Consider the following 23,634-nt stretch of genomic DNA (forward strand, 5'->3'; position numbering starts at 1 on the left):
CATGAAAAAAAAAATACAAGTAACCCCTGAATAAGTAATCCATACAAGTAACCCCTGAAAAAAAAAATACAAGTAACCCTTGAAAAATACAAGTAACCCTGACAAAACCAGTAACCTCGTTATACGCGTGAATAGTAACCCATTATACGCGCGTCTAAATCCGTTATTTTTACTGATTTGGCAGCAGGTCACACGGTGTAGCCTGCAGCACCAAAAAAGCTCTGTATTTAAATTTAAACATATTTACAATTTAAATGTTATCTACCTAAGAAATTGAAAAAGAATAAACATAAAGAGCATTCAAGTTAAAAATTGTCAAAAAAAAAAAAAAAAGGATAAAAATTGTGAAAAAAAAAAAGTTCGGTTTTTTTTTTTTTTTTTTAAATTGACATATATGAAAAGTGATAAAATACAATACATGATAAAAATCATGTTCAATTTAAATTAAAAATGCGAAGTATTTAGTTTTGGATTTGATAAAAAAGGTAATAATAAAAGTGATATAAAAAATTCTTTCAAAAAAAAAAGTGTTATTAAAAATATACATTAAAAATAAATTAATAAAAAAAACACTATAATTAAAAATAAGAAATTAAGTTTTTTTTTTTTAGGTTAGAAATTAAGTTAATTTAATAACTTGATTAAGCCACCTAAATCACCAAAATGTTCAATTTTTTTTTAAAGAGAATGTTCAATCCATTAAAAAACAGAGAACTTTCAATCGAAAAACCATATTAAAAGAAAAAATAAAATTATTTATAAATAATCAATTTCCTTCCCACTTATCTTATCTAGCAATCCACATGATAAGGCATTACATGTAAATAGTAAATTTCATAATCTCATATCATCGTGATTAGATAAAAATAAATAAATTTATAAGAGATTTATCTTCTACTCCACATATACTATAATACTTTTTTTTTCCAGCTCTAATTCGTTGGTCAACAAAAATATTGGAAAATAAATGCAAGTATATCAAGGTTTTTTAGGTAAACAAAATAAATTGATTGTTATTTTTTTTTTTTTTGAAACAATAAATTGATTGTTATTCATTTTGTAAGATTTTTGTTTTGTTTTTATTTTACCTACTCTTATTAAGTTACTTATCGTATTTAATTTTTTAAATAATTTAAGTATAATATTATTTATTCTGCATTTGAAGGGAATATGTCCATGCACCAATTGATGGAATTTTTGTCTAACACTTTTGTTAAAGAATAACTGAAAGCAAAATTTAAACGATTCAAATGCTCAACTTTCCGAGATCATACCGCCAACCCATCGCTGAGAGTCTGAGACAATGAAATTACATGACTATAATATTTTGTATAAAGCACTTATAAATCCAAAAGAGGAATGAGTAGATTGGAAAAGTAAGGCCTCGTTCACTTCACCTTATTTTTGCTGAACTATTACTGAACTGAAATTATTTTTGCTGAACTTAAATTATTTTTACTGAATTAAAATTATTTTGTTGAACTGAAATTATTTTTACTGATTTTCTAATATATTTCTTCTTTAAGTTTACTGATTTTTACTGAACTGAAATTAATTTTACTGAACTGAACTTTATTTTTTTAAAGTGGAGTGAACAGGGCCTAAGTATGCAACTATAATATTACAATTAGTAAAGGGAAAAACAAATTAAAGATTGTAAGAGCCGTCTCTAATTATTTTGATTTGTGTATTAAAGTTTTGTATAGAATATATGTATTATTTTCTATATGTTTTTGTATATGTCAATTATATCGAATACCATGTAGATTTCCATGTCACTATTTATTTTAATTTTTTGAGAAAGAAAAATTGAACATTTTAAAATTTTAATTGAACATGTTTTATATAATTTTTAGTTTAATAACATAGGAAAAGGGTTAACATTAAAATTACGTTCAATTTAAATTAATAAAAAAATGTTAAATTGGATTAGATAAAAACTCAATTTAAGATTAAATAAAAAATAATATTAAAATACTAACAAATATCCTTTTTTTCATCTTTCAAAATAAAATAAAATAAATTTAAAAAAAAAAAAAAAACCGCCCGCTCAGGGCTTGTTTGGCATCGTTTTCTGTTTTCAGTTTTCTGTTTTTTTGAAAACAAAAAACCAAAAACAGGAAACAAGAAAAAGGTGTTTTCACTTTTCTGTTGTCAGTTTTCAAAATTATCATGATTTAAATAAGTTTGACTAATTTTTGTTTAATTATATGACTTATATCATATGAGTTTGAAAACCAAAAAACCAAAAAACAGAAAACCACAGCAATGCCAAACGAACCCTCATTTATCCCATTAAAAGATTAAATACTAGATTAACTAAATTATCATATTTAAGTTTATCATATCTAATGATAAGATATTATCACCGCTTTAAATTTGACATTTTTTATATCCTACATAAACCAAATAAACGTATAATAAGAGACTGAACTGAACTCATCAAGTACACAATGTGAAAAAAAAAATTATATTTTTTAATAGACAATAATAATTTAAAATAAATATTACTTCACTAAGAGAGATATTTTTCTTGAGATTTATGTATGAAAATATGTGCATCGCACAGGCTTTCATTAGTTAAAAAAATAAAATATGAGTGTTGTGATGTGTGACGGTTATAGTAGACGTAGTGTTATTGTATTAGGGTTGCAAACATTTAAAACACCCAAAACCCAACATTTCTCCAACAACTACCAAACATATATTCTCCGTACATTTTTTTTTTTATTTCGTGCATTAATACGAGCATATAGTATTAGTAATTAAAAAAATAGATCTATTTGTCAAATTATAATTACCTTTTGAACTATATGTCTCTTGCCGAGACCAATAGCTACTTTGTAACCGATTCATCAACTAAACTGACTAGATTGTCATTGCTTATTTTGCTGAACAAGGCCTAATCACTCTAGGTGTGGATAGTGTATTACCAAAGTGCAACATCAATTACTAGCTTAAGTCACAACAAACCGAGTCTGACCTATCACAAATTCACAATTACATAGATATTAAGGTTTATATTATTTTTATATATTTATTTTGTAAAATTGCATTTTGTATTACTCATTATATTTTCCTAAACAAACGCGCAGCATTTATGTGTAGTATTTATAATCTATTGAAATCTACTCCATATGCATTCAATCAATGCCGAATTTAACATCCTAAGATACATCCAACTTTGCTAAATTGAGCTAAGCTTGATAAAATAAGTTTAAAGAAAAATATGTGCAACAATCCAGCCAACCATTATATTGAGTAATCATTGAACTATAGACCACTTCAAATCTTTGCCCTAGATGCTCAACAAATACTGAGTACTCGTTTCTGGGCAACTTCAATCAATCCCATACAATACTACAAAGTAAAACATTTTGAACCAAAAATGACAAGAATCCAAGTTGGAGTACAGAATTGACCTGAGTTTTCCAAATTCTTCAATCACTTTACCAAAAAATTAGATCCATAATTAACTATCTCATTTGTATCGAAATTCAAAATTTGCTATAAATATAACAAAGTATGATCGAATCAGAGCTATGACCAATGTGCTAGTCTATTTCTATTCTATTTACAGATAACAACTACAAACTCTTGAGACTTTCTACCTGAAGCGTCAGATCCTTAACCCCAGCGTCCTGAAGTGTGTGCATGACATGAGCTTTTGTTGCAGCTTTGTCAATTTCTGATGAAACGCGAAGATGTAAAGTGCCAATGACATCTGTGTTCGTCAAGCTCCAGACATGCAGGTTCTGGATGCCTGAAATCCCTTTAATCTTCATAACATCATTTACAGCAGCTCTAATATCCTGTTCGTGAGCTCGAGGAACCCTCTGCAACAAAATTTCAGCAGAGTTCCTCAATAATGGTATTACAGATGATACAATTAAGACGGATATGAATATGGAGCAAGCTGGATCTGCAACAAGCCATCCCTTGTATTTGATTAACAGGGTTGAGATCACAACTCCAACACTCCCCAGAGTGTCTGCCAGAACATGTAAGAAGATGCCTTCCATGTTGTGGTCAATATGTTGGTGATGGTGCTTCTTATTTTGGGAGGAATCAGTCTTTAAGTCTAGATGATGACTATGACTGCATGAGTCCGCTCCAGGAAGCTTGGTGATGCTCTTGCACACATTATCATCGTGATGAGGGTGGATATGATGACCCTGTTCATGATGTAGATCATGTTTACAAGAGTGGTCATGACTATGACTGTGGTCGTGGTGTGCATGACTATGATCATGATCATGGTGTGCATGACTGTGATCATGGTCATGGTGTTCATGAGGATCATGATCGTGTTGTGCATGACTATGATCATGGTCATGGTGTGCATGACCATGGCAATGAGTGTGATCATTGTGTCCATGAGAGTGAATATCGAGGCCATGACTATGACTGTGATCATGGTCCTCATGAGAGTGAACATGGTCATGCCGATGCTTAACCTCAGTAACATGGTCATGGTCAAGATGGGTGTGACTCGTATGAGAGTGGGAGTGGGAGTGGGAGTGTGAATGAGAGCAAGACCCTCCATGGGCATGATGATGCTCCTCGTGAAAGAAGATTAAACCCACAACATTAACAAGTAGTCCTCCAACAGATACAACCAGTAAACTATTAGTTGAAATCTCTTGAGGATCCAGAATTCTTTCCAATGATTCCAACACTATGAGAGCTCCAACCAAAACCAAAAGAACTGCATTAACATACCCTGAAAGCACCTCAAACCTACCACGGCCATAGTTAAACTGGCTATTGGCTGGCAAACGAGAGATATAACTAGCATAAAGCCCAATAGCCAGTGCAGCACAATCAAACAACATATGACAAGCATCAGATATCAATCCAAGACTATTGCTCATGAAACCAGCAACAAATTCTACCACCATATAGCCAGTGTTAATCATAAGGAAAAGTGCAATTTTGCGAGATTTACGTTCACTCAATACGTGGCGAATTGGCCTCATTACCATTGAAGAGAATGTTTCTGAAGATTCAGCCCCCAATTCCACATATCTAGCATGGTTCCAGTTCAACTGCTGAATGGCTACCCAAAGCAATGATCCACAGATCAACAATCCCCAAAGTGAGAGCTCTGGAAAGTAAACAAGCTCCAAAACAAGTGTACTCACAAAGGTGATGAAAAATTCCTTTTCAGAGTCTCTAGGATTCACCCACTTCTCATCATTATTCCACTCATTCAAGAGGACACCAAACAAAACTGTGTTTGCCAGCAACCAACCCAGATTCACAACAGAAACACTTCCACCCTCTGCTTCAAAAACCAGCATATTAATGATGGCAGGAAAAAAAAGCATCGAAGTGGTGAAGAACAACGAAATCAATTGAACCCGCTTTCGACCCAACTGCCTAATAGAACCCCGGTTCATCAAATCCCTCTCATAACAACCCAAAAACCCAGATAAGAAAGGGAGTAGCATAGGCACAATTCTCAGACAATTACCACCAACAACCACCATAAATGAACTTCGAATTTTATCAAGATTACTATAAGAAAGAGGGAAACAATCCATCCGATCCCAACTGACAGATAAAAGGAATAGACCAGTAAATAAGGCAAAGAATCCACGAACCCTTGAGTGTCTATCTCGATCCCAGTCCTGAACCTTCCAGAATCGGAAGGCAACATTTCCAGACAATTCAGCCAATATCAGGGCTGCAGTCCCACAATAACGGAGGGCTTGGAATCGGAGGAGGAAGACAATAGCCAAGATAAGGGACTTGAAGAGAAGATGCCTAACTTGGGATTGGGAAAGGGAGGAGAGAGAAAAAAGAGGAATGCGAGGGTGTTTGGAGTAGAGGGAGAAGATGAGAGTGAGAAGGAAGGAGAGCAGAGAGACAAGGAAGGAGAATGGGAATAGAGAGAAGGAAGGGGATGAGCGGAGGAAAGGAAGGAGGGGATAGAGAGATCGTAGGGAGAAAAGGACCAGGAATAGGGATGAGATTGAAGATTTGTTGCTGATGCCACTGGTAGATTGAGACAGTCGGGTTTTAGACGGAGTGGGAGTTGGGGTTAAAGGATAGGGAGTAGGGTTGCGCACGCCTGTGAGCACAGCAGGACGTGACGGGACTGATAGGCGGTGTGGCCGGTGATAATGATGGTGGCTGTCTGCCATCTTTGTAATTTATAAGTGATCTTCAAGAGAAAAAAAATATAAGAGCTATAAAGTGGCTTAGCCGTCAAAGGTCTCCCTGTCGTTGGTGCACCATTTTCAGAATGTAAAACAGCACCTAGCAAGCAAAAAACATGCAATCATTATATGTATATTTTTAAAATAGATTGTCTTCAAATTCACAAACTGTCAAATGTTAATCTATCTTGACAAAAACATATTCATGAGAAAGATTTTATACTGCATACTTCAATTAGTACTGATCCTACATTCCCTATAAAAGTACTCTTTTCCCTTTCCCTTCACAACTCCCCACTCTCCCACCATGGCCTGAAAGCTGCTTCCCCTAGTCCCCTATTTTTACCACAACCGACCTGAACCCATTCCGGCATCACTCTTCTTTCTGTTGGAAATATTAAAGGTCAATTGAATCATCTTCAAAAGCCCATTTTTACATAATGCACATCTGAGAGAACAAGGGGGGCAAAAAAAGAAAATAACTTTGTACCTTAATAGAAAGGATGATCAGATTTCATCCAGTTAGCTGATGCATATAAACCACTACTATTTAGTGAGCCAAATTAAGTTCAAAGATCATTTTCCACTGACTTTTCTCTCATTCTATAAATTGAGATTCTCGCTGTAATACCTACCAATCCACATGATAAACACGATGAATCTATTGCAATCATCAAAGAGCTGCAATATGTTCTGCCACAAAAAATTTCAAGGACATTGATATCTCACACCTTAATATATTTTTTAAATGTTGGAAGCCTTACTTTCAGCCTTACTTTCAACACAACTGTGCCACTTACCTTTCTTTCCTTCCTCCCCGGCCCTAACCAAACCACCACATTCGTCTATTTCCTGCTTATCCCCTCTTCTCTTAAACTTCATACCGCCATTTAGAAATTCAATAAGGCAATTGAAAAATTGACGGCAAAAAAAGACAAACTTGCAAAGCAATTTGCTAGTGAATTAGTGATGATCTAAAAGATTGAAGATGTGTCTATTATCTGTATAATCTCATTCTCTCTGCCTAAACTCTAAATCAAGTTCAAAGAACCTCAATTAAATGTAAAAATCACTGCTTGGGTACAAACATGAACAGGAATAGTTCTACAAAAAAAGAAAATCAAAACCCTAATTAAAATAAGCTGGAAATTTCAACATCCATCAAAACAAAACCAAATCTCAATCAATTGAACAACATAAAATTTACAATAACAAATGAAAGTGCAATCCCAGAAAATTAATCATTTGCTCAATAATCAATAACATATAAAAGAACCCATAAAAATTACAATTAAAAAAGCCCAGAAATTGAAACATATTGCTAGTTTGGGTACATATATGAACAAGATCGTAAAAATCCTAATTCAATACCCATTACCAATACCCATTAAATGAAAAAAATTTAAAGAAATTCATTGATTCAAACCTCAAATTATGCAAATGCAACGATAAATCGGTAATATACCTGAGATTTCGACGGTTTCTGAGCTGGTATTGCCGTATTGGTGATTTGAAAGCGCAGAGAAATGTAGTGAGAAGCACAAAAGTAGGAACAAAATTGGAGTACGGTGTATATGTATACTTGTATGTTAGTATGTAGTTGAATGTTGACTGACTTGAAATTAAAGATCAGGCAGCTTGGAGTAATTAGGGTGCGGAGGGATGAAAATTTGATTTACATTAATGCGCTAAAGCCGAAAGTCGAATGGTGTAACGGATCATGCTCGAATTATCTTATTCATAAACTCGATCTGACTCAAATTGAAATTAAATATTAATAAAAGTGATTTCTTTTGTACAATAAGACGAATGACAATAAATTAAACTATCTATTAATGTTTGGATTAATAACGAAGTTAATAATATTTTAAGTTGTAGTGAGCACTGAGCATCTCATTTTATAGTAAATTCATACTCCGTATAATAAACCATAACATATTCTCATGATTATATAGTTTACATGAGAATAATTATTGATTAATCTCCGAGCATGTATGAGGTATTTTTTATTAGATGTGTTTTTAGTTCTTATTGTTGATTAATCTAATCTCCGTGCATTTATGATGTATCATCCTTGATGAATTTAAGCTACTATATTCACTATAAGTGCATTGTTTTAGTACAACTAAGCATGTTAGTGCAGAAATTCATATATGAGCAGTAGTATGACATTGGCATGTTGCTCTTTGCTCTTGTTCTCGTGCCTTTAGGTCTTGTGACAAGGCCAAAGAGAATATGGTGATGATTTTGCTATACTTGCAGTTAGTAGATTCAGTCAATATCACATTCATTGAGGTATTGCTTCCCAAGGCCAAAGAGAAGAATCTTACTTGGCTTTCATAAGGATGTTTGAATTAAGTATGAGTATTTACTCGGGAATTTAGTAATCTGCATCAACAACCTCGCTCCTCTTTCTTGTTTGAATAATTAGATGTGCCTTTTCACATTTGTACTTCTCTGAGCTTGATCACCTGATACGAGATTTAGGCAATGTGCTGACTGCTCAGAGATTTCCAAAGGCATCACATCCAAAGGCATACGAGGTTCAGGCATGGTGACTCGTGTTTGATGAATAATGTTATTATCAAATGAATAATATTCCTGTAAAACAGGCAAACTGATTCAAAACTTTTATGATACCCCTGAATCACATCTAATCTTTAGTGGCAAGTTGTTTATGCTTGGGTCTGTGTTGTGCTTCTCAACTGTAAACTTGGAATAGGTAAGAAATAGTATTACCGTAACAGCTGAATTTGCAAACTACCACTAATTAAATAGAAAATTATGCAACACTTTGGTAAATTTAAGAAATCATACTCAACAGTTTAACCTCTGTAGAAGTTATCAGCTAAAGAAATTGAAGATAGTGTACAAGTAATCTACAATGCACAAAACCAGTAATTGACGATTGACACAAATTTGAGGTACATAAGAAAATTTTTCAGAGATTTCTCCCTATCCTGTCATAGTTAATTTTGTATGAAGTGGAGTCCTGCAACAATGTAACAATCTAATCAGAGGTGTATTTCCTTCATACATTACTTTCCTTATGACACCTCCTCTAGTTAGTCCCAATCATCGTCTGTCTTGTTTGATTGACGGGGTATATACTCGAAGTAAAGTAATTGAGACTGCCCTAGTGGATTCAGATGCTTCACCAGACGAATCTTTTCCTACAGATCCTGTTCTGCTCCAAATGATTTGGTCTTACAGACCATAGATAAAAATACAAGTTATCACCTAAAATGGATTGAATATTTTGAACTTCAGATCAACTTAATGAAGAGAAAACGGAGATACAAGACACTCCACATAATCAATAGCTACGAATACTGATCCACGGCAAACCATGACACATGAAGGTGGATCACAACTTGGATCAATGAGTTTAAGTCCATTTTTTTCTCGAATGCAAAAATTGCCATTATATGTGAAACCTAAAAATCCGATGTAGTTCCTGGCCATCTCCTTCTTCAAGTCAATTCTATACAACTTCTTCCAAGAATCCCATTTGTTATATTCCTCCAACATCCATAACTCGAACATCCACTCCTCTTCCTCAGAGTGATGTACCAACATAGCACATAAACAATTCTTTTCTCCAATGACACCAAGCTTAATCTGATGGGGTCTCGGAAGATCAGGCTTGATCAACAAGGGCACCTTTTCAAAGGTTTCCGTAACCAAATCAAACTTATGTATACATTTCTGACCAAGACAATGCAAAGCTTCATTCAAGAAAACCGAGTTAGAAACTGATGCAAACGACGATCCTGCATCAGTAACATCCAATTCTCTCCATTTAGGATCACGTAACGAGTACATATACATCCGCTTCACAAAACCCGGCTTATCCCCCATACTTGTATTCACTAATATGATCTTATAGTCTTTTAAAGATGGTCCATAACCGAACCAAGCAGATCCAACATGAAGATAAGTTAAACCCTTAACCCCAAACAATGAAATTTGTTTGTCTTCATTAGTAACAGGGTTCCAAAGATGCAACAAATCTTCACCAAACTTAACCTTACTTTTAATGTAAAGATACAAAATCCCATCACATGATCCAACAATAAAACATCGACCCCAATCAAAAACATCGACAAATTGTCGGTCCAATGTAAAATCAGTACAACTTTTATACTTAAACAAGGATATAACATTGTCTTCTTGTAATAATAAGGCTAGAGGTCATATCAGTCATTCTCATCAATTTCATATCCTCTGTATGACAGTAAATGATTAGCTAAGAATATTTCTGTTATTTGTGTATTGTCAGGATATTGCTAGGAAGCTTCTTTGTGAGCCGTTATTTTTGTCCTTTGTGACTTACTGTATTTATAATCCTTGTACTGCTCTAATCCTGTTAATGAGAATGAATTGATTATTCCCTCTGCAAACTTTCTCTCTGCTTCTATTTCTCATCCTCTTGCATCACCTTATTTCACTCTTCATGGTATCAGAGCCCTGATGCAACATCAGGACTGATTATTCGACAGAAAGGGTATTCATTCTCATTTGTCATTCTTTTGCTCAGCTGCCTTCTCTTATTCCTTTCTTTTCTTCTCTCATCTTCTTCATCTTTCTTAACAGTCATTCTCATCATCAATGGCAGCTGATACTTCTAGTGTTTCGTATTTACATCCAAATGATGGTTCTTATTCCATCAGTGTGGACAAGCTGACTGGAGCTGGTGATTACAGATCATGGAAGAGATCATGGAAATAGCTCTTACAGCAAAGAAGAAGATAGGATTTGTTCAAGGGACTGTGCTCAGATCAACATATGCAGCAAATACAACTACAGCAAAACAGTGGGACACTTGCAATTCTATGGTAATCTCTTGGATCCATGGTTGTTTGTCTGACACTATTAAAAAATATGTCTTGTATGTTAGTACTGCTAGAGAAACCTGGATTCAGTTGGAAAAACGTTTCTCTATGTCTAATGGTTCTAGAAAATACAAGTTGAACAAAGATCTGTATAACTTGAAACAAAATGGAAACCCTATCAATGTGTATTACACTAGCATGACTAGTCTTTGGGAAGAAATTGATTCTATGAATGCTTTGCCTGTTATAACTGAACCCACTCCTGGAATTAGAAATTTGTTGGATGCTATAACCAAGTATCAAGAAGAAAATAGGCTATTTCAGTTTCTAAATGGTCTAGATGAACATTTTGGACCTATGAGGTCTCAGTTGCTTATGGTTACAACTTTGCCTACTGTTGAGTCTGCCTGCTCTATGCTGCAACAAGAAGAAAGTCAAAGGGAGGTGCTCTTATAGACCAGGCCTGACTCAGATATTTCAGCTATGTACAGCAGAAATACTGGTCAGAGTGGAAATGGGAATTTTCCAAACTCACAAAATAGACTGAGTGTGTGTAGTGCTTGTGGAGTTAGAGGTCATACCTCAGAGAGATGTTGGACTGTTATAGGATACCCAAGTTGGCATCATAAGCATAAAGCAGGGCCAATGAAACCAGCAGCAAAACCTCAAGGGCAAAAATGGAGCAATAAACCAACTCCTAGACTTGCTGCAGTTGCTCAATCTTCTCAGGGAACAAGACTGCAGGGAACAGGACAAATTAATGCTGGAAATATTACTCTCACTCAGCAACAATTTAAACAGTTGCTGAGACAAATTCCTGCTTCTGGAAAAGGGAATGAAACAGATGAAGAATTGGATAATGGTTTCTCAGGAATGGTATCATGTCATACTGCAGTCTCAAGTGCAAAAGAGTGGATAATTGATTCTGGAGCTTCAGACCACATGACTTCATGTGTGGAATTAGTCACTGATCCCAAAGCATGCCAGGCTCATATGAAAATCAATCTCCCTACTGGAGCTACAGCTAATGTTACTCATACAGGCTTGGTTGAATTACCAAACTCCCTGTATTTGCAGAATGTCTAGTTGTTCCAAATTTCAAATACAATCTGCTATCTGTAAACAAGCTCATGAAAGATTCTCAGTGTGAAGTCACTTTCAGCAAGACTCACTGTGTAATCAAGGATACAGTGACAAAGAAAATCAAAGGCATAGGGAAGGCAAGAAATGGTCTGTATTATTTGAAAATCAATGAAGACAGCAACCTAGTGTTCACTCAAGCATGCATGACTGTAAATTCAGAATCCAAACAAGTGTCATTTGCTGTTTGGCATCATAGACTGGGACATGCCTCTTTGGGCAAACTTCAACACATTGACTGTGTGAAGAAAAGCATCACCAGTAACAGTCAAGTGTGTGCTACATGTCCTATGGCAAAATTCACAAAGCTTCCTTATGATCTGAGCACTTCACATGCTAGAAAACCCTTTGAGTTGATTCACATGGATTTTTGGGGACCCTATAGAGTTTGCACTAGAGGAAAATTCAGATATTTCCTAACAATTGTATATGATTATTCAAGGTCAACTTGGGTGTATCTACTGCAGCAAAAATCAGAATCTTTGTCCAAACTCAAGACATTTCAGAGTTATGCTCAAAATCATTTCAATGCAACAATCAAGTTTCTGAGGTCTGATAATGCTCTAGAATTTGAGGATCAACATTGTCAGAAGTTTTTTGGTGAACTTGGCATAGTTCATCAAACTTCTTATGTGGACAAGCCTCAACAAAATGCTAGAGTTGAAAGAAAGCATAGACACATCCTTGAAATAGCAAGAGCTTTAAGGTTCCAAGCTGGACTTGCTTTGAGCTATTGGGGTGAATGTGTGATGACAGCAGTCCATCTGATAAACAGGCTTCCCACTCCTTTTCTGCAAAACAAAACTCCATATGAGGTGTTGCATAACAAAGCACCTGATTACTCTTATTTGAGAGTGTTTGGATGTTTAGCATTTGCTGCAAATCCATCTGGTGGAACTGACAAATTCCAACCCAGAGGTGTTCCTCGTGCCTTCTTGGGCTATCCAGCAACCCAAAAGGGTTACAGATTGCTGGATATGCAAACCAAGAAATTGTTCATCTCCAGAGATGTAGTATTTCATGAAACCATATTCCCATTTCAACTAAAATCCCTTGACTCTTACATGACACCTGTCCCACCAGTTCTTTCTCAGGAAGAAAATTTCACTCATGCCTATCTTGATGAACTTTCTGAATATGCAGAAAGTGACCAACCTGAGACCAACCCAGAAAACACCACACTTGATACACCAGTTCCTCTCTCCCCTCAAAACACAAATCCTATCCCAAATCAACCTCAAAACACATCACCTAACCCAAATGAACCAGATATACCAGTCAGACACAACACCAGACCCTCCAAAGCTCCATACTGGATGAAAGACTATGTGCAGCCTAGAAAAAAATCTAGCAGGCAAATTTCAAATCTGGCAATTCAAGTTGTCCAACCAGAATTTCATTGTTTCATGACAAATCTGGTGAAAAGTGAAGATCCTGTCCTGTTCAAATCTGTTGTAACTGATCAAAATTGGGTTTCAGCCATGAATAGAGAACTAGATCAATGTGAAAAAAGTGGAACATGGGAAGTTACAGTGCTGCCTGAAGGAAAAAGAACAATAGGTTGCAAATGGATTTATAAGACAAAGTATAAATCCAATGGAGAAATAGAAAGACACAAAGCCATAATTGTTGTGTTAGGTTGTAGACAGAAGTATGGATTGGACTATGGTGAAACTTTTGCACCTGTTGCAAAAATGACAACTGTTAGAGCTCTATTAGCAGTTGCTGCAATGAATGATTGGCACACCACTCAAATGGATGTGACCAATGCATTCTTGCATGGTGATTTGGTTGAAGACATCTACATGACTCTTCCACAAGGATATACTAGATATGGGTGTAGAATCTCAGTTGATTCAAGTGGCAAATCTGATCCTAAAAGCACTCAGTTGGTGTGCAAGCTTACAAAATCACTGTATGGTCTCAAACAAGCACCAAGACAGTGGTTTGTTAAGCTCTCTTCCTCACTTATCTCATTTGGATTTGTTCAGTCCAAGTCAGACTACAGTCTGTTTACCAGACAACATGGTAACAGCATTACTACTGTTCTTGTTTATGTTGATGACCTATTAATCACAGAAATCAACAAGCTGGAGCATCTATTATCCTCACACTTTCACATGAAAGATCTTGGAGTTCTAAGATACTTCTTGGGGTTGGAAATTGATCACACACCTCAAGGTCTTTTTGTCTCTCAGAAAAAATATCTAACTGATCTGCTAAAAGAACAGGGCTTGCTGAATGCAAAACCTGTAAAGCTGCCTATTGACAGTCACTTAAAATTGTCAGCTGACAAAGGTTCACCTCTAGAGAGTCCTATTCCATATCAACAACTGCTGGGAAAATTAATATATTTGACCATAACAAGGCCAAATATCTCTTTCACAGTGCAATTACTCAGTCAGTTCATGCACTCTCCAACCTCAACCCATATGCAGGCAATCAAAAGACTTCTTAGGTACCTTGCTGGTACAACTTCTCAAGGAATTCTCCTAGCTTCCTCCTCTGCAGCTCAATTAACTGCTTATTGTGACAGTGATTGGGCAAGCTGCCCCACCTCTAGAAGATCCACATCTAGATACTGCATTCTGCTTGGCAAGTCCCCTATCTCATGGAAAGCAAAAAAACAAACTGTTGTGGCTAAGTCTTCTGCAGAAGCTGAGTATAGAGCAATGTCTCTTACATCTTGTGAAATCACTTGGCTCAAATCTCTTCTGAAAGACTTGGGTATCAACTATCTAGGTCCTACTCTCTTGTATTGTGATAATCAAGCTGCTCTTTCAATAGCTGCAAATCCTGTGCTACATGAGAGAACTAAACATGTAGAAATCGACTGTCATTATGTCCGGGACATGGTGAAATCTGGAGATTTAGTTACTTCTCATGTTTCTTCAACTGATCAACTGGCTGACATTTTCACCAAAGGACTGTCTGTCAATCATCATCAACACCTGTTACTCAAGCTTGGTGCTGTCCCATACTCCAACACTCAGCTTGAAAGGGGGTAATAAGGCTAGAGGTCATATCAGTCATTCTCATCAATTTCATATCCTTTGTATGACAGCAAATGATTAGCTAAGAATATTTCTGTTATTTGTGTACTGTCAGGATATTGCTAGGAAGCTTCTTTATGAGCCGTTATTTTTGTCCTTTGTGACTTGCTGTATTTATAATCCTTGTACTGCTCTAAGCCTGTTAATGAGAATGAATTGATTATTCCCTCTGCAAACTTTCTCTCTGCTTCTATTTCTCATCCTCTTGCATCACCTTATTTCACTCTTCATGTAAAGTAAGGATTAAGGGTTGATTATTAATGGAGGTAAGACTTGAAAATTGGAGATGTAATTTGGCAAATTCATGGTTTGAAATTAGGGAAAACCATGATTTGCAAACTGATTTGAATCTTCCTAATGATTTTAAGGGCAGTCGAAGTAAGATTTCATGGATTAAATCTTCGGATAACTCGAATGTCAATGGGGTTTTTACATATTTGGCGGGTTTAATTTCGATAACTGTTTCGAGATGTTAATGAGGCGAGGCGGATATACTACTAACAGATTAATAGTTCAATTGGTATACCAGAAACATAAGATTACAAATGGGCAGTGATATAGATATACCTGAAGAGTTAGCAGAAATTGAATTCTGGAAGGTTGGGGCTTCTGAGATTGTGGCTGAAACTCGGTGAGCAGTTTTGTGATTGTTGACTGTTGAGGAAGAGATCAAGAGATGTAGAAGAGAAAAATGGCGGCTCTTTTGTGGAGGTCCTCCAAGTATACATTCGGTAAAAGATAATGAAGGTGGGCATGGGCCGTGCATATAGGCCCTATATTGTGTCATCGTCCCTCGTATTTTTTAGACTCGTGCTGACCTTACATAAATGGAGTAATTTTCATTTTTTTGTTTGATTAGTCAAAATAAACGAGTTGAGAAGCAAGCTAACACGTCCTTTTATATCTTGATATCAAGTTAGGCTTAGACAGATTCATGCCAGGTTGAGCCATTTTTATGTCGTGCCTAATAAATCCTTATTTCGGCCTAGCCCATAAGAAACTTATTACTATGTATTTGATCTTAAAATCCCATAAGAAACCTATACTTTGACCTTAAGTTTAGTGGAGCTTTCAAGGAGGGCCAATTTTTAACATTAAAGATAAATATTACTTCATGTATATATTTAAGATTTATTATTGTTGATATAAAATAAATCATTGTTATACTTACTACTACGTATGTTGTAAACTTGTAATCGATCCCTTGAAAGAGGGAGGAAAGCTCTAACCGAGGTGTCCCTCACTCTCAACTTATGTGATCTCTAATTGTGATAAAACGTACTCATATCTTTGTCAATGCAAAGTGTAATGTAACAATTTTGCTCCTATGCAATTTTGAGATTGATGCTAGCTGTTTCTTTGTCAATGCAAAACGTAAAGTATCAGTGTTGTGAAAATAATTGTGAGTACTTTCTTTTAAAGGAAATTGTGAATACTAATTTAGGTTAAAGAAAGGGCTAAGAAGGTTGGGAGGGAAATAATGTCCTATAAATCAAATAGAGTTCAAAAAGAGGAATAAAATTATACAAATATAAATTACAAATCAAATTAAATATAATTTTAAAAAAAATGGCAATTGCTACAAGTCTGTCAAAAATTCATCCCTGCAAATATAGATGTTCAATGCAATACTGTTTTAATATCAAACATTGAAGCTCTACATTGTTGAATAATACTTGGATTAGTAACTGTTTTTTCCACAAAAAAGTAACTGTATATAAGGGCTAATTTAACCCCTTTCACCTATATACTCCTATACTAAATAAATAATCACATTTCCTCGACTATTCATAATCTAAAACTCATTATGATTTCAAAATAACTCTAGATTATGACTCCATCCCAAATAGGCTTTGTTCTCTTCAAATCAGTAAAAAATTATCAATTGAAATCAATTTTGATTCATACAAAAACAATTTTAAATTAGCATTTCAAATCTAATCAGTAACTTTGTAGATCTAAAAACACTAGTGAATTTTTAAAAATCATATAGTTTCAATAAGAAAAATCAATTTTAATCAGAGAAAAATACTTTCTTCAACAAAAATGAAGTGAAGAGAACAAGACCATCCCAGTCTCACTCTCAGGGAATGGAGAAAACCAAGAGAAACTGAAGGGGAACTTCAACTCTTAAGGCATGGAAAAAGAGTAAGAAGACTTAAGAGCTGAGCAATCCTAGTTTCCAGGTACAGTGTTACTCATAGCTCCTCCACTACAAGCTCATGAACTTCTTCACCGTCTCCAGTTGGCTGCCATTGAAAGAATAAAAATCGTCAGGCATTCAGCAGAATGTAACCATAATTATATAAAAAAAAGTGCCTGTGCTATGACCAACACACACAAACCAGATAAATTAATATAACCGAGACCTAAGTGAATCTTGCTAACACAGAAGACCCACTCGCTCATAATAATAGTCTTCATAAATTGGGCTTTTTTGGAAGGTAAATATAAGTCTTGTTTTTCAAGATTTTATAGGCCATGTTTAAGAAATTTGGAAAAAACCACTTTAATAAAACCTCAAAGGCAATAATCTTGCAAAAATATATACTCTACTACAGACACAACTACAAAAATTATGTAGGCACCATTGGTAACTCAGACAAAAAATAGGCAGATGCATAGAATTAGAAAGTAAAAATGATACACCCTGTGTCTGGACTCTGAAACAAACTAGTATCATCATCCCATCTCCATTAAATAAAAGTTCGCCAAGAATTCATTAAATTACTTTGTACCCTTTATAGTTTGCCTGTTTGCCATCGTCCCATCTGTTTCTTTTTTAAAAACATTGTGAACATATATCCAGAAATTACAGAATACTACACAGTATACATGACTAAAATTCTTGTGGAATGAAATATAAAGAATCCATTGTAAAAGCCCCAGAAGTGAACTGTACCTATTAGGAAATGAAGGCATGACTTCACGAACTGCTTGAACAATGATTGAACTACTCCCATCACGGTCATTTGAGCCAACAGCTGGTTTTAGAAAACAAGAGCATGAGTCAACTAAAAAAAAACTGAGTGAATGTAATTTAAACATTTAGACATTAACAAGAAAGAAATTTGTATACATTATTTTGCTTGCAAAGCTCTAACACAAAAAAGGAGGATGGTAGACAAATTCATTTACTAAGCTCACAATCACATGGAAATACAATGACAGCAAAAGTTTTATAACATCAGAAATTGATACCAACTTGTATCATTAGAATAAGCCCAGTGAAATCAACTAGAAGTCAATAAAAAAACAACCCCCATACAAGACTCTGCCTTTACAAATAATCAATCGTAACTTCCATTTTGATCAATCACAAAGAGCAAGTACAAAAGCAGATTCATTAGGTTCTGAGCTTCTAGCTACACCACTCTCAGCAGAAATAAGTGCAGAGATGCTATTGAGACTGGACAGCTCCTAACACTCAAATATTCACCGAGAACTATGTGACAGGAGTCCATTTCCTATGTTAAACTTTAGCCATCAATATTACTTCTAACTGGACGAAGAATATGTAATCAAGGTTATACATTATTCAACAGACTTTGCTTTACACATGCACAAAAACAAAGCAATCCCTAAACTCTGCAATCAGCACCATAATTTATCAATGCTTAAGCAAATTAAGTCTGTGCTCCAACAACAATACTCCTTTTGCATTCCACAATCAAAGGTGTTGTCTTGCTCCAATGTCAACAATATGATAAAAGGAAGGAAAAGGCATTGCTGAATGGAGAAGCAGCAGAAAAGCTGGTGGGGAGTTGGAGGAAAAACCTCAGTTATATGGAGACATGAACAAAAAGGACTGCAGTAGCAGGAAAGCACAGCATATATGTTCATAGTTTTCTAGTTGTAGGCTTGTATACATTGTAAAAGAAATACCTTGATTTTGTTCTGATATTGTATACTCGCCTCTAAGATATGTTTTATCCTCCCAATTTAAACCCAATGCCTCCATCTGTCCAAAGTCTGCCAAAATACGTCCAATAAGCTGGTATGCGACTAAACTTGCCTGGTCACAAACTTCCTGAATGGCTAGATAACGGTTTTTCTGGTCTTCAGGCACTAAATTTTTCTTTGAGCATTTACCAGCAAGATTCACAGAATCCACTGAAGCATAATGTAGAGGGTCCTTTTTCCCCGTAATATTACTTTTCCCATGTAAGGTAGGTGAAACAAGAGGGGATACAACATCACCACCAGCATTAGAGAGCATTTCACCTTCATTAATCTCTGTCTGATCCCAGCATTCATCTTTAACAGTAAAGCTTTCAGCCTTAAAACATGACCTGGAAGCAAAATTATCTTTGTATGTAGATGTTGCTGAACTAAAAATGCAATGATATGCATCTCCGGTACTAGCAACCTCTTCACTGAAGTCATTAAACCTAATCTGAATTTCATCCAAGGAATTTGGATGCAGCTGCTGGTCATCATCATCAAAAATATCTCCATCGTCACTTTCTTCAAGTTCCTCCATGTATGCATCCGCAAAATCTTGGTCAAGTCTATCAACAGGAGCACAATTCCACAAAAGCTGCTTTATATGAGCACCCACATTCAATATACATTCCACCTCATCCTCAATAACCACCTTTGAAGAAAACCTACATGTATTACATGACTTTTTATTAATAAGAGACAGAGCATCTAATAAAGAGTTTGGAACTGCTTCCATATCACTGCATTCAAAGAGACAGTCAATCAACATGTTCCTAATTGCTTTTCTTAGGCCATTAACGTACACATTAGATTCAGGGTCCAATAGAAGCTGCAATTTCTTCAATTCTTCTTTCTTGTACCTCTTATCAAGAGAACAAATAGCCTTTACTATCTCATTCTGTAATGCTTCCATTTCTGGCGGCACATGTATAAATTTGACCATGGAAAAATCTTGATAGTCAGATGCAATTCTTGAATATAAACCAGGAACTGCCATTGCTTTGACTAAAGGGTCCTGTAGCTTATCTGTATCATCAAGTTGATCAATCATCCTACGCCACAATTTCTCCATTTGCTCGATCAAACTTTTTCTGTTCCATCCAGACCAACGAGGGCGCAATTGCGGCATGACCCCTTGTGTCCCTTTCAACCTCCTATACATTGCGGACAGGATCCGCACTGGAATATTTTGAAGCTGAACCTTCTCAAAAGTACTAATAAGAGACTTCCTAGTCAATTTTATGTGTCTCCTACGATTCTGGCGAAAATTCTTTGGGTTCTTCAGCAATTGAGATAGCTGATTCTGCATTTGGACTTGATTACAGCTATTTAACCGATTGCTATGTAATTCTTGTAAGCTGTATTTAATAACTCTTTCCATTTGTGGACGAGTTTTATTAAAAACAGCTGAACCTTTTGTCACAATCTTGGCTAGACGGCACAGCCCATTGTTTGACAAGTCATCAAGCATGGTCAAAATAATTCTTGACATGTTGTGTGCCTCACAGAATTCCTCCTCATCAATTATACTCTGCCACTCTTCAGTATCAGATGTTTGAAGACAGCCCCTCTCAACAAAAATTTTGACATCTTCATAGAAGACCTGCAATTGTTAAACAATGAAACCCATTTAAATGAAATGCTACCATAACAAATCAAACCAAACACCCACAGGTGCCTCATAGTAGAATAATCAACCAAATATCAGTCATTATAAAAATTCATAATGTGTTCATTAAATTTTAAAGGGCTGGGCCTGTTATTGGATTATCGTTACATACAAAGCATATATCTATCCACAACAACAACAACAACCAAAAAAAAAAAACCCAAATGGTTTGATACTAAAATAATTTGGAGTACATTACATGTCTGCATATTGTTGTCAAAGAATCAAAGGTCAATTTCATAAAGTTTGAAGAGCTAGCAAACTTTAACAATGAAATCAACTCTACCACAACATTTCCACGTAATAAAAAAATAATAATTATTATTATAAAATAAAATTTTATATATAACCTGGCAATGAACAAAGCTTGTCCAGATTTCTATTGTCTAGCATACATAACCATCTGAGTTGTCACTTAAACAAGATAAGCAAGAGGAAGCCAAAGACTTACATCGTCTTTCCTCAACAATGACTCTGGCAATACCAACCTGCATATGGAAAAAAAATGAAGAAGAGAGAAATAAGCCAAAGACATCTAAATCACAGTTGGGCACAATCAAACTCCTCAGACATTTTACAGTTGTCAAGGTATAAATAGACTTTTTGGGTCTGGCTGTTTGGGTACTTGGGCAGTTAGAAAGCTTGTGTTGATATACTCCGTATAACACTTCTAGAGAATAAGTAAAAATTCAAAAAAAAAAAAAAATGTACATTGTGGCAAAATCATAGTAAAATAGCTTCAGGGTTCAAACAATATAGTCATACTCACTGTTTTCCAGCATGTGAACTCACATTCTGATCATTATAGTCCATTTCTGACAAGCCCATTAAGAACCTGCACAAGCCATAAGTAGGTAAAAGATCATTGCATTGCATAACAAATCAGGAAAACTAACTAATACCAATACTAACATTTTTTAATTACCCCTCTATCTAAGTAAGGATGGTAAGCCTTATTTCCTATCCCAGGGCAACAATAAAAATTTCTCTATAAACCTATTGTCAAAATATCAAACTCTTAATTACCCGTAATGTCTTCAGAATCAAAATAATACTGCTTTCTAGAACCAAAGTGAGTGAGTGAGTGCTCTATAGCAACATACAACAATCTTGAAATCTGTTTTACTCTCTATCTTGCTCTAACACTAATCATCAAAAAAATTCCCTTCAACTCATGCAATCTTTAGAAGCATGTAATTACTTGACTTTGAGAGAGTACTTGGGAGCAATTGGATGGTGGAGGCATATGCATAGTTCTCAATGTGCATACGTTGAACATCAAGTCTAATTTCAAAGAACATAAAGACTAACTCCAATGAACATCAACACCAATAAACATCAACTCTAATGAACATAACATCATCTTACTTCTAGCTTTTATGTTCATTGGAGTTGGTCTTCGACGTGTGCACAATGAGCTCAGTGCATACTGCATACCCCTCCACCATCATATTTGTAACGAAAGGACATAATGTAGGTCCAAACAACTACATCCCATATAACAACTAATATCTCTTCTAATGGTAACATATTTTGTTTTAGGAAAGTCGTAATCTCTCCTCATCACATCGGTCCCTCTCTCCATCTCTCACTACCCTTCTCCTCTCTCTAAACATTGTGCATCCCCTAACATTGCGATTAAAAGAAAACGACAGAAAACATACAACTTCATTCATACTCAATAGGCACCAACTATAAATTGCAATTATGCAAATTCAAAAGTATAATGCAATTATTTAAAACAAATTCATAATCATTCCCACAAAAGCAATAGTAAAAGGAAGTAGGAGAGAAATTACTAACTTTCTCTTATGCCAAAGTTCTTGCTCATGTTTTTGCATATTCTTCCACATCGCCATTGCGTCGACACTAAAGGGCTCCCGCTCCATTACAAACCCAATAGTGCAATAATCAATCAACCATAGAAGAACCCTTAATAGAATACAATCGACGATTAACACTATCAATTGTCGAAGATTAAAAATAGAAAATTAAAAGTATTACCTCAGATTTCCTGAGGGTTCAGCTGGTCCGATTATGATGGAGTTGCTTGCTAGTTTTTATTGTATGAAACTACGAATTACCTGTTGGGCGAAAATTTGTCGAGAAATTCTGTAAATTCTGGAATTGTGTAAGAATTTAGCTCTCAAAGTGACGTTTAGCATGGTTAGGTTATAAACGACGTTTATTGGGGTTGGAAATTGGAATCCTTTCATATAACGGCCGGCTGGTACATTTAGGTTATCGAGTCACGACTCACGAACTAATTTTCTCAACTAGCACTTACATGTGCTGTTACAAAAATACCCTTATGTATTTACGGTGTTTATCTGGGTTATAAACTTTGTTATTTATCGGATATTTGAGTTTACATGTGTTTTATTTATTTTTAATAGGAGATCAATTGTGTTTTACTCCGTAGTTAAAACCTTACAAGATTTGATGAGCTACTTAACATATGCTCTCATGGGTCTTTTTTTTTTTTTTTTTTTTTTTGACAGGAAACAAAAGTTATATTAAATAGGGAGTACTTGAAATGTCAAGGGCTACAAGATCGAGGACACCCGTAGGAGCCTCCTCCAACCACACCATCATATCCTCAAAGTTACTGCTAAGCTTGGCAAGCTTATGTGCCACCCTATTCCCAAGTCTACCAACATGAGAAAAATCAATAAAATTACAATAGTTAGCTAAATGGAGAATATCACAGACAATGAGGCAGCTGATTAGTTTCAGATTGTCAGACTCAATAGTCACCTTGTTAAAACCCGCTTCCATAGAAATAATGAGTGAGTGATAAAAAGGTAAAAAAATAACTTTTCGGGAAG

General features: G+C 35.3%; 3 protein-coding genes across 4 annotated transcripts; 1 reads left to right on the plus strand and 2 right to left on the minus strand.

Moving 5' to 3' along the window:
* Positions 1-3,251: 3,251 nt before the first annotated feature.
* On the minus strand, positions 3,252-7,764 carry LOC145562619 (uncharacterized). Its single transcript, XM_081622963.1, has 2 exons — positions 7,630-7,764; positions 3,252-6,264 (listed from the first exon to the last, which is right to left on the minus strand). Exon 2 carries the CDS (start codon positions 6,147-6,149, stop codon positions 3,588-3,590), a length of 2,562 nt encoding a protein of 853 aa, XP_081479089.1. The 5' UTR covers positions 6,150-6,264; positions 7,630-7,764; the 3' UTR covers positions 3,252-3,587.
* A 3,109-nt stretch (positions 7,765-10,873) lies between these two features.
* On the plus strand, positions 10,874-11,455 carry LOC145565474 (uncharacterized). Its single transcript, XM_081625463.1, has one exon. The coding sequence runs from the start codon at positions 10,874-10,876 to the stop codon at positions 11,453-11,455; it is 582 nt and encodes a 193-aa protein (XP_081481589.1).
* Positions 11,456-16,883: 5,428 nt separating this feature from the next.
* LOC145562621 (uncharacterized) lies at positions 16,884-22,972 on the minus strand. 2 transcript variants are annotated; one of them, XM_081622966.1, is made up of 7 exons: positions 22,811-22,972; positions 22,610-22,738; positions 21,576-21,641; positions 21,258-21,294; positions 19,078-20,740; positions 18,095-18,176; positions 16,884-17,441 (listed from the first exon to the last, which is right to left on the minus strand). In XM_081622966.1, the coding sequence occupies exons 2-7, from the start codon at positions 22,693-22,695 to the stop codon at positions 17,405-17,407; spliced, it is 1,971 nt and encodes a 656-aa protein (XP_081479092.1). In that variant the 5' UTR covers positions 22,696-22,738; positions 22,811-22,972; the 3' UTR covers positions 16,884-17,404. The 2 variants fall into 2 exon arrangements, with proteins under 2 accessions (XP_081479092.1, XP_081479091.1); XM_081622965.1 differs by having other exon boundaries at positions 22,610-22,972.
* Positions 22,973-23,634: the final 662 nt, after the last annotated feature.

Source organism: Chenopodium album, chromosome 10 (genome assembly GCF_948465745.1).
Source record: "Chenopodium album chromosome 10, dcCheAlbu1.1, whole genome shotgun sequence".
Classification (NCBI taxonomy): domain Eukaryota; kingdom Viridiplantae; phylum Streptophyta; class Magnoliopsida; order Caryophyllales; family Amaranthaceae; genus Chenopodium; species Chenopodium album.